This window comes from Arachis hypogaea, chromosome 18, assembly GCF_003086295.3.
Source record: "Arachis hypogaea cultivar Tifrunner chromosome 18, arahy.Tifrunner.gnm2.J5K5, whole genome shotgun sequence".
Classification (NCBI taxonomy): domain Eukaryota; kingdom Viridiplantae; phylum Streptophyta; class Magnoliopsida; order Fabales; family Fabaceae; genus Arachis; species Arachis hypogaea.
Window position 1 is genome coordinate 38,660,930 of NC_092053.1, and position 11,522 is coordinate 38,672,451.

Consider the following 11,522-nt stretch of genomic DNA (forward strand, 5'->3'; position numbering starts at 1 on the left):
TTTTTATATAAAAACCAATTTTAAAAAAAAATTGATTATTTTTTAAAATTGATTTTTATTTTTATAATTGGTTAAAAATCAATTTTTATTTTTTTTAACTAGTTTATAACCAATTTTATCATATAAAATCAATTTAGTTAATTAATCAATTTATATTTTTGACTAATCCAAAAATAGGTTTGGTTTTTTTATTAACTAAACCATATACAACTAACCCTACTGAAAACTCCTTAGAAAACAGAATTACTTCAATTTTTACTTAGTAATTTCAATAACCAATACTCACAAGAAAACCATTATAATTGATTGAATCAAATAGTATCATTTAGTGCAGATTATTCTAACTGAAACATATGCATGCTCAAGTGTTTATATTTTGGTGTTCAGTGTTCCGTCTCCAGAGGACAAAGAGATTGCATTTATTAGGTTTAGTAAACATGCATGTTAGCAAAATTTATCTGTTAAGTTGGTTGGCATAAGTGATCATATGATGGTTATTGTAATTCTTAGCATACTGAATGGCAGAATTAAGAAAAAGATAGCTATATAAAAATACAATGTCTTCAAGGCGTGGAATTATCGTCAGGCTTCAGTATACTCATTGTATGAAAGCTAATCTGCTGAGACTGAAACAATTCAAATTTCAAAGATATTATGTTCACAATGACTCAGCTGATGAAACCTTGAAAACTTAAACTCCACTATGATGCACAAGCAATAACCTTGGTCAAAGAATGCCCTTGCAATAAATCCATGAGATGAGTGCATATGAAGACCTGCAAAAATCACAACAAATGAGCCATTGGAGTCTCCCATGAGAAAATCCTCAGTTTCAGAAAGAAAACAAACAACTAATTGCCATATATTCATTTAACCAGTTTTGTCTAAATTTGAAATGCAATTTGACTCGTAGAGTTTCAGGTAGCATTCCTCAATGTCATTTCTGAAATGGCATAATAGATAGCGCAGCGCAATGTATAACAATTCCAACCGATTGAATTTTGGAAAAACTTATATTGCCACGTGAAATTCAATCGAATGATAAGAAAAATGGGGAAATTCAGGTGTAGTCGACTTCACGTGAAGTTGATACCTGAGAGCCGTTACATGATTTGATTGATTTGACTAAATTTTCATCTAACGGCTCTCAGATATCAACTTCACGTGAAGTCGACTTCACCTGAGTTTTCACCTAACACATATTATATAGCGTAATTAAATTGATTGTGTAATACTTCCAATCGATTGAATTTTGAAAAAATCCATGTTGTGGTGTGATTAGTTGTACGATTGAATTACCAACAAACACAATTTCTCTACTTTTTATAGATGTAACAGGTCGAGTGATAAAAAATTCATTGATTCATTGTCAAAATATGTATAGAAGTCACGATTGATGAAAGATCTATTTCGTTGTTGTTTTTATTTTTAATGGTTAATAAACATAATAAATAAATAATAAAATAATAATTTATAAAATAAAGACTACATTTTATAATTGAGAAAGTATGTGGAGTCAATTTAATTAGTGTACAATGGGAGTATTTTTGAAATTAACATTAAATGACAATTAAATTAATTAATTATAAAATTATTTCCAATTTTAAATACAAAGCAAATAAAGATTCCAAACAGTTACGAACACCTTCTACCGTCTCCCTCTCCCTCTCTCTCTCTCCCTCTCCATCCTCTCTCATCGATGCCGCTGAAACCGACAGAATCACCGGTGCGAGAAGCGCTTCGCTGAAGACCAAGTTGTACCCTAACTCCAGTAAGGAGCTTCGGAAGAGTGAGACGAACTGGTACGCGACGCGGTTCTCGAGACCGGGCTTGATGAATCCCTTGGCGAAGAAGGTGAGACAGACGAGCCACCGGATCGGGTCACCAAATCTTGAAAATGCCGCAGCGAATAGAAGGATTTTAGTGAGGAGGGAGACGCCGAGTCTAAGGATGGCGACGGCACTGAGATGCTAACTCTCTCTAGTGCCGGCGATGGAGAACCAATTTCGACGTGGCTGAACAACGTTTGGCAGCAGAATTTTCTGCACCTTCAGCCAGATGCATCGTCGGTACAAAACAACGACAGGCATGATAGCGGCGACAAGATACATGTGGTAATGTTGCTGCTGCACCTTCGGCCATTATCATTGGCCTGCTGCTGCTGGTAAAAGCCAAATGCAAAGAGGCCAGAAGGGAAAAATCATGCAGTGGGCTGAGTAGTTGGGTAAAGAGCTGAGTCAAGTGGTATCTGATTATGACGTGGGTCTTGCGATGATGAGGAAATGGTGGTGATGAGAAGAAGGAGCGTCATTGTTGCCGCTGCAACATTGTTGGCGACAAGATGCATGTAGATGTTTATTTTTCATGTAAATGAGATGTTTATTCTTAATGTAAATGGGATATTTTAATGTATTTAATGGTCAATTTATGATGGTCATTTTAGTAGGTATGCGGATGGTTATTTTAATTTTTATGTAGATGATTATTTTGACTGGATTGTGTTTAGTTATATACAATTAAAATATGTTGGATGTTCAATTCATTAGGTATGTGAATGATTATTTTTATTCTTGAGTGGATAGTTATTTTTACTAAAGGTGAGTGGCCTATGGCAAGCTGAAGGTGAAGTGGAATGATTATTGATGAAGGTGGGATAACCGCCAGTTGAAAAAGAAGAGGATATTGGAGTGAAATGTTTTGGTAAATTAAGATTTTGGATGGTTATTTTTTTGAAATAATTAATTGAATTTTTTAAAAATTTGAAATTTAAAATTGATGAATTTAAAATTTAAAATTTGATGTGAAATAGTTGAACGAGAGTTTTTGAATTTAGAGTAATCTATAGAGGGATTTTTATTATTTATCTTTATTGGGCTAAATAACTAGCCCATTGTACATATATGGTCAAGATTTCTTATTGTCTTCCTAATGGAATTCTTCTTGTATATGAAGGATTAATTTGTAATTAAAATTAAATAAAAATTATTTAATAATTATTAAAAAATTTAAAAAAGATATTTTGTTATTAAGACCATTTAATAGTCCAAGCGTTGTGGAATAATCGAATCCTTTGTGTATTCAGTTAACAAAGAATATTTAATTTAAAATTTGATTAAAATTTAAGAATTCATAAATAATGTACTTTTAAAAAAATTGATTTAAATTCATATCCTGGATTCATAAACTGAAGTTTCTAATTTCAGATGTTAGTGGAATCAGTTTAAAAAGAGACTCCGAATGCAACTTCCAAGTACATATTAACTATCTTATCTAAATAACATGCATATCCATTTATCCACGTACCCAATATTTGAATAATTAAATTTATTCAGAAACAAATTAATATTTAAAAGAGTTTAATTTTGATCATTATAGTTTTACACAATCATCCAATCAGATTTATATTATCAAATTCGTTTTAAACTTAAAATATTTTCATTCAGTTTACTTATTATATATTATGCTTCACACGTACATCACTACTCTTCTCCGTAGTTAACAATGGAGAAAGGTTGCTGTGCTACATGTCTTTATGTGTCTGTCATATTATTAACTTTTGGGGTGTTATTTGCCTTCATATTATTGAAAGATAATCAGACATCAGCCATTGGAGATCCAGGCATGGAAACCGATAACCTTAGAGTTGCCATTGAGTCTTGGAATCAATGCAACGAGGTTGGAGAAGAAGCACCAAATATGGGGAGCCCAAGAATGGCAGATTGCGTTGATGTTAAACACCTTCATTGTCGCGGTAAGCACACAGCCAATATACCAAGTTATTTATTTTGTTAAAAGATTTACCATCTCTTTTGAGTCGTTTACAATGGTTAAAATAAATTAGTAGGGTTCTTAAAAATAATCTAGCAACTTAAGACTAGTTAAACATATATTTACAGATCAAATCAGATTAGTCAAAATTTTACTAATAACTAGGTGTTTCAATAAACATGTTATGACTATGACATGATTATTGATAGTCTATTAATATACATTATTAGTGTACAACCAACTTGAGTTAGTCAATTAGTTATCATTCGTTGGATTAAATAAGAGTTGGAGGTTTAAATTTGGTCTGTAAGCATATAATAATTATGTTTGAGTACATTGAATATCTCCGAAAATAATAGGTTTATGGAAAGAGCAAAAATACTTTTTGCACATTAAAATTCTGCTACTAAATCAACTACACCATTTATTTGTATAATACTAGTAGCTAATTTTAGTAGTTGATTTTAACGTAAATCTAGTATGGTTGTATAAAGAAATATCATGACTTAGTGATCCCTTTTTTCTTCTTCAGAGCCGACCTACCATCACAAGGTGGAAGAATGGCAGAACAGACTAGGCTTATCAAGCAATCCACGCCATATGCTTCAGACACAAAGTGTAAATGAATATGCAGCACGGAAGGAGCTATACTTGGGAAGCAAATGCGAGGTTCCCGACACTCCGTGGTCATGGCAGTTCTGGATGATAATGCTCAAGAACGGAAACTTGGACACAACGGCCGCCATGTGTCCAAAGAATGGCTTCAAGTCGAAGCCATTCCCGCAACCGCCAGAGTTTCCCTGCTTTGGAAAAGGGTGCATGAACATGCCTTCAATGTACCACAACTATACCAAAGGTTATGGTGAGGAAGAGAAGATCATGAAGGGGGGTTTCTATGGATCATGGGACTTGGATGCTGATGCCAAGGAAGCAATTCATATGAATGATACATCTTATTACTCTGTGTCTTGGGAGAAGAAATTGTGTGAAGGAAGCTGGGTTTTTCACAATTTGTTGAAGACATCTTCTAAGTATCCATGGCTAATGCTATATTTGAGATCAGATGCTACAAAAGGATTCTCTGCTGGATACCATTATGAAACAAGAGGCATGTCGGTAGTGGTATGTTCTTTTTTCTCTCTAACTATTCAATTAATTCATTCTGTGGATATGTGGCTATTGCTTTCAAGTCTAAACTGATGTTTTCTAAGTGTGAATAACGTAAAAATATTCGAAAGACAATAAAAGTCAATCCAAAATAGTCAGACGTTGTTTTATTTTGTATTCTTTAATTATTACTGAAACAAATGAATAATTTTAGACGTAATAAATATGTAATTATAGATGTTACATATATGAATTATGGATGTTAAGTTACATAAAATAATTCTGTGTTATTATCACTCGAATAATAACGATAGTTGTTTGCATAGGTACCAGAATCACCTCATTTTAAGGTAAAGTTCACCCTTGATATCAAGCAAGGAGGGGGTCCAAAGAGCCAATTCTACCTCATGGACATAGGAAGTTGTTGGAAGAACAATGGTGAGCCATGCAATGGGGATGTAACCTCAGATGTTACCAGGTATAGCGAAATGATCATAAACCCGGAAATTGAAGCATGGTGTAAACCCAGCCAGCTTGAACAATGTCCTCCTTACCACACCTTTGCCAACGGCACCCGGGTTCACCGGACCAATGCAACACACTTCCCTTACGACGCTTATCATATCTACCGTGCTCCAGGCAATGCCAAGCACTTGGAGGAACCAGTGAAGACCTCTGATCCGTATAGCAACCCGCAGCCTCAAGAGATTCTCCAGATTCTGCCCCATCCAGTTTGGGGCGACTACGGGTATCCGACGAAGAAAGGGGAAGGGTGGGTTGGTGATCCAAGAACTTGGGTCCTTGACGTTGGAAGGCTCTCTCAATCACTCTATTTTTATCAGGCAAGTTAACTAAAATCAGTGGCATATTCTACTTGAATGTGAGGGAATTTCTGAATCTTGGCAATGATTTATTTACATATTTAATGCAGGATCCTGGAACCAAACCTGTGAAGAGAACATGGACATCAATTAACATAGGGACTGAAATATATGTAAGTGATGTTGGCCATGTAGCAGAATGGACAGTTAGCAACTTCGATATTATTCTTCCAGTCACAAGTTCTCCTTATGGATGGTTCTAGAATCCTTTTTCATCTTTTACTATGCCATGTTGGTAATTAAAAGATAACTCCTCAGATTTTGAATTAACTTATATTATGTTCATTATTTTAGCTCAGTATTTTATCTTGGCCCTGTTGGCAAAGTTTATAGATAAAAGAAAGTAGAATTCATATTAAATTCCTAGTTCTTTTTATAACTTCAGAGCTTGGATAGATATTTTTTTTCCCAAAAATAGGGAGATAATCTTTGCATCAAGATGGAAAAACAATTATCATTTTATTGATCAATTAAATGATGTACATATATAATTACATAGATGGTACTCTGAAAGAAGTGAAAAACCATACCTAAACCAGACTAAAAATTAAGCAACTTCCTAACCCTCCAACTCCAGGCATAGCATAGAGCACAGAGCATATAACATGTCTCTAACTCAATACCTCCTAACAACCTATGATAATCAAACACTAAAAGCACCCCGAGTGCCTGTGTGCAGCCACGGCTACTGCAGCAGCACCAACTGCACCAAACTGAGATTGTGCTTGAATCAACTTAGCATCAATGGCAGAGACATGATCACTCTTCCCGTGCTGGTAGTATGGGTTGGTATTAAGATCTATAGCCAGTCTCGCTGGCACATTACCCTGCTGGGATGGAAGTTGGTGTTTGCCTTGTGAAACATCCTTGTATGCCTCCGATGGTGTTTTGGGGTTTGTAGGGCACATCCTTTGGAAAAAGTGTGGAGAGACTGCTTGAGGAAGAGTATTTCGGTAGAACATCTTTGGGTCATAATTGTCTTTCATGTTTCTCCCACTATCATAGTATGAAACCGTCGTCCCTACAGCTCTACCCGGTTTTGCTGTGGCAAAGAAAGAAAACCAAGACACTTTAGTTCAGATTCAGTTTCATAAAACCAAGTCACAAGGGATTATTGAAGTGCTTTGCTGAGCTACACACACATATTTCCTGCTTTTTTTTATTTTCTCTATACTTTCCGAACTTATGCATTAATCCACTTACAAAATATAATTAAGGTAAGCACCATTTTATATACAGCTTATACCTGTTGGCACCTTTGGTGGAGGTCTTGAAGGCCTTATTATATGACTGGTTGAATTAGATTCTCCAGCAGCTCTCGAAATCTTAGATGCATCTTCTGCAATTTGCTTGTTCTCATTCGGAGGGAATGATGGCTGGGCACTGGGAGTAAATGTACTAGAATGTACCGTGGACCTTTAAAAATGAAGTTGCATAATTAGATAACATATCCATGAGAAATAAAACATGCTACCAAACTCAACACGTGAGCAAGAACCAGAAACTAAATACAATGTCTAAAACGACAAAGACTTTCAGGGTTAGTATGTGATAATCTTACCTTGGAAGGGAAGCATGCTTCCTCTCCGGAGGAATCACAGGGCCACTTTTACCATGGTTTTCCTCAAGATAAGCAAATTGCTTCCTCAAATGATCTATGGCACTGCAAGGAACATATGTGCATCAATAAAATGCATTAAGTATAAACATACACTACACCTGCATCTATTACATCTGCAAGTAAAAAGCTATGGCCGTTAAATTAACCTAGGATAGACGAAATTTGTCCCTTCCATTCCATTCATGTAATCTTTGAGAAGCTGAGGATGATACTCCAGAATCTCTCGATACAGTAGTTCTCTAACATCCTCCCTATTCAATCTTCTCCTCTCAAACTCAAATTCCAATTTTGAAATTGGCTGACATGAAGGCTCTCTCTCAACTTTGGCCAAACCCTTGAAGAAAGGATCAGCTAGTGCCTATCAACCAAACAAGTAGATAATTTCTTTCAGGTTTATATTGAGCAAAAGAAAGATAATTTTTTATGCAAAGAACATAAAATTAACTCAATTTGATATTCCATAATGGGACACATAATATATGCCATAGTAGATAAGAAAATCACCTCTTGGGCAGTTGGCCGCTCCTTTGGATCAAATGCTAAAAGCCTTTGCAGTAGGCGAAGTGCCAATGGATCAGCATTTGGAAATTTCTTTTCAAATGGCACAGGAGGTTTCTTCCGCATTTCTGTGAGGTACTTCCTGGCCTTCTCATTTCGAACCTGCAATAGTTAGAATAAGGTTAATTGCCAAATACTTAAAATACACTTCACTAAATCACATAAGAATAAGATAAAGTGAAAATGAAACATAAACGTAAGTGTGATCCATACTCCTGCAATAACTTCGGGTGATGGTGTCCCAAGAAGATCAGTAATCAAATCTAATTGATGCACAACACTTTTGCCAGGGAACAACGGTTTTCCTGTTAGCACCTCAGCAAAAATGCATCCTATGCCCCATATATCAATCGCTGGTGTATACTGCACACAAATGCAAACAAAATCAGAATATTAAAGTAGTAGGACAATTACACATTCCAACCAAACCATTTCAGGGGAACAGACAAACCGACACAGTTACCTGAAGGACAGATAATTCAACTTCCAGGAGAGATCAATAGTCCTCCCTGAACAAGAATTTTTATAATCTAGGCATTACTGTTTACTATAAAACACACAAAGCATTTCATACAACAATAAGCACAACATTGCAAGTCATGTAAGCAAACCAGTGTTTCAATTTCTCCTTTTTGGGTCAAGCATGTTAACCTCGTTACATAGTGTTACGATAATGATGAACAGAAGAAGATAATGATAATCATATGAAATTTCATACCATTCAGCCTGTTCGAGAAAGTACAGTTTCCTGCATATGACTGCCAACTCATGTCCTAAGAGTTTTCTACGGCAGGATTTCACTAAATGCCAGTTCATCAACAATTACACAACTACTAAACATTAAACATGAAGTTGTTACTCCATGACTTAATACCCATGGCTTTTACTTATAAGTTATAACACAAGTCAATTTTTATACATCAGATCAGAATTTACAGGGGAAAACCTTGAGTCTTTATTGCTATTAGCTATCTACCCATAGCAATAACTGCTAATTCAGTGACCAAATTAAATGTATACTGATGTATAAGTGATGCAGAAAAGATTGGCATCACATGATGACAGTAATTTGGGAATGAAGCAAGCATAAGAAATTGTAAAAAGCCAAGATCCAAGAAATAAAACAATTTAAGAGATTATAAGATCAAGGAACCAGATGATTGTACTTCGGTTAAACATTCTAGCAGCTTTTGCCAATAGTTCACTAGTGATAAAATACTTGGATATTATCAAAACTAAGTCAAATCAACATATTCATATAGTTCAGTGTGCTAGTCGAAGTGTTGGCACCAGAAGGACATGCTAATGTCAAGTTTCTAATAAAGGTTCTAGGAAACATTAAATTTAAGATAATTGAGGGGCACTATCGTAAGAACATTAGATAAAGCGTCAGAAAGACAAACTAGCTCAACCAAGACAGTTAAGCTTTATTAATTCAAAAATGTGTCTAGAAACTACAATAGTCAATAATGTCAATAAAGTTTCTGTTATAAATAAAGCATGGATGACCACATAGTTACGCCACAGAAGACTTAAACAACAAAGTTTAGCAAAATTATACCTTAGATGAGAACGATCCACACAGCTCAGGGGCTCTGTACCATCTAGTAGCAACATAATCCTGCAATCACCAAAAGGAAATATGAGAGATGGAGACCTCATGGAAATAACTGAACATATAAAAATGGCCATATCTATCTTAAATTCAACTTAAATAAACCCTCATTACCGTCCAAAATATTGCAGTTGGTTCATCATTGAATGCAACTCTGGCAAGTCCAAAATCACAAATTTTGAGCTTGCAGTTTGCATTAGCCAGTATGTTCTTGGGCTTAAGGTCTCTGTGATACACATTTGCTGTAATCATACATAAGATCATTCAAAAACAATTTAGCTTCATATTTCAAGACAATATAACAGTGACAGAAATAGAAACAAAGGCAAAAATGTGAGAGAAAAGATAGATGAGCAGATACCTGTATGCATATACTTCAAAGCACGTAGCATCTGATAAAGAAAAAACTGATGGTGTTCGCGGGTCAAGTCATCATTAGCTTTGATGACTTGATGGAGATCAGACTCCATGAGCTCAAAGACCACATAAATATCCTTAAAATCTCTCTTTGAAGGTGGCAACATGATCCGCTTAATATCAACAATATCAGGGTGTCTTAAAAGTCTTAGCAACTTGACCTCGCGCAGGATTCTAATGGCATCGGATATATGCTCAAAAACATCATTAATCTTCTTTATTGCAACTTTCCCCCCAGTGTGTGTGTCAATTGCTGCACAGACAACTCCATAGCTACCCTTCCCTATAACTTCAAGAATCTTGTATCTGTTGGCATCCCCATAGTCGGTGAAGAAGTCCAACTCTTTCATGTCCTGCAGATTGACATGTAAGATGTAAACTATAATCAAATGAAAAACAGATTCTTTAAAACCAAGCAGAAACATAACTAGTTAACCAAATCCCTTCAAGCTTTGGTATTGAGTAAACAATAATTCTTTCAAAAACAAACTCTTTCATCATAAAATCTGAAAAAAATAATAATTTGAGACAAACGAGCACCAGAATATGCAAAAGAAGTTTTTAACAAATGCCGAAAATTAATCAAATGTACGGAGAGCCCATAACAACTAGCTAGAATATCATTCATGAACAAACTTTTTTGGCTGTAAAGAAATCGATCCAAAAGCGATGGCTATTCCAAATTCATCCTCAAAACCAAATTAGCACAAAATCCAGCAGCAACATCCAAACTTAAAAAAAAAAAAAAAAGAACAATTTTCCACAGAAATGAACCAATAAAATATCCCTGAGTTTCCAATTTTCCATTTTCTTCACAATTTCCACAGAAAAGACAAAAGCGTGCAATTAGAAAAGAAAGAACCTTCTTGAGCTGATCTTGCTGCATCTTCTGTTCTTCCTTTCCTTTTCCTTTTCCTTTTCCTTTTCAAAACAGATCGAAACAGCAAGAAAACTTCACCGCACAAAAGAAGTGTCACTAGCTTCGACGGATCGAAACAGATCGAAGATCAAGGTGAAACCTCAAATTTGCGGCGAATCAGCTGGAAGAAACGGACCGATTAAGCAGCAAAATCCTCGAAGGTTTTGGAATTAGGGTTGCAAATGGAGATGAAAAACCCTAGAAATGAAGATGCAGCGTAAACCTTCACTTCAGAGGATCTGAACTCAGGAGAGAGAGAAGAAGAAGAAGAAGAAGAAGAAGAGAGAAAGACAAGTTGAGATATGAGAACAACGAAGAAGGTTAGGGGAGGTGGGTGAAAGTTGTAAACTTTCTAATTATAATTTTATTATTTATATTTATTATTTATAATTATAGTTATATTTTATTTTATTTATTCATTTGTCCGTTTATGTCTAGAAAACTCCAACAAACTATGAAAGTACGAATTGAAAACCCGTTCTAATCTCTCTACTGCGTTCAGTTAATTAGTTCATCAAATAAATAACAGTAATTAGGGTTTAACTAACATCTATTTAAAGATATATATTAAGATTCTTATCAATAAAAACTTTTAAATATTTTATTTTAATAATATATAATAAATACATTCAAAAC

General features: G+C 35.0%; 1 protein-coding gene and 1 pseudogene across 1 annotated transcript; one reads left to right on the top strand and one right to left on the bottom strand.

Annotated features, from left to right (window-relative positions):
• Window positions 1-1,967: 1,967 nt before the first annotated feature.
• LOC112769952 (uncharacterized) lies at window positions 1,968-5,979 on the top strand (annotated as a pseudogene).
• Window positions 5,980-6,196: 217 nt separating this feature from the next.
• On the bottom strand, window positions 6,197-11,255 carry LOC112773316 (mitogen-activated protein kinase 19). Its single transcript, XM_025818395.2, has 10 exons — window positions 10,830-11,255; window positions 9,912-10,320; window positions 9,665-9,792; window positions 9,497-9,556; window positions 8,149-8,298; window positions 7,882-8,037; window positions 7,524-7,735; window positions 7,318-7,419; window positions 7,003-7,172; window positions 6,197-6,798 (listed from the first exon to the last, which is right to left on the bottom strand). Exons 1-10 carry the CDS (start codon window positions 10,851-10,853, stop codon window positions 6,407-6,409), a joined length of 1,803 nt encoding a protein of 600 aa, XP_025674180.1. The 5' UTR covers window positions 10,854-11,255; the 3' UTR covers window positions 6,197-6,406.
• Between the last annotated feature and the right edge of the window lie 267 nt (window positions 11,256-11,522).